Here is a 286-nt window from a genome sequence, read left to right on the forward strand (position 1 = left end):
GGGATTTGGGGGGGTCCCTACTCTTTGAGGAAGAAGTGCATCTTGTCCCCAATGACCTTCCTCTCGGGGTTGAGGCGTTTGAGGATCTGGGCCAGGACGTTGACGGTGGCGTCGCTGCTCAGCCCCGTCCGTTTGGTCTGGAACTTCTTCAGCAGGTCCTTGGTGGTCATGGGCTTCCTCCCCAGGTACCTCCTCACAGCCTCCTCCGTCAGCTGCACCTCCCTGCGGGGGGGCACCCCAAAATCGGGGGGGGGCAAAAAATAGGGGGGGATACCCCCAAACTTGA

The 286-nt window shown here is 60.8% G+C and overlaps 1 protein-coding gene across 1 annotated transcript in view; it reads right to left on the bottom strand.

Annotated features, from left to right (window-relative positions):
* Nucleotides 1-6: 6 nt before the first annotated feature.
* GTF2F1 (general transcription factor IIF subunit 1) overlaps nt 7-286 on the bottom strand; it is a gene marked incomplete at its 5' end in the record, with an annotated part of 4,563 nt that continues 4,283 nt past the window's right edge. The window contains one exon of the mRNA XM_014962176.1: nt 7-281. Coding sequence (XP_014817662.1) covers nt 18-281 — 264 coding nt within the window. The remainder of the gene's footprint in view (nt 282-286) is intronic.

This window comes from Calidris pugnax, unplaced genomic scaffold (genome assembly GCF_001431845.1).
Source record: "Calidris pugnax isolate Ruff unplaced genomic scaffold, ASM143184v1 scaffold1482, whole genome shotgun sequence".
In the NCBI taxonomy this organism is placed as follows: domain Eukaryota; kingdom Metazoa; phylum Chordata; class Aves; order Charadriiformes; family Scolopacidae; genus Calidris; species Calidris pugnax.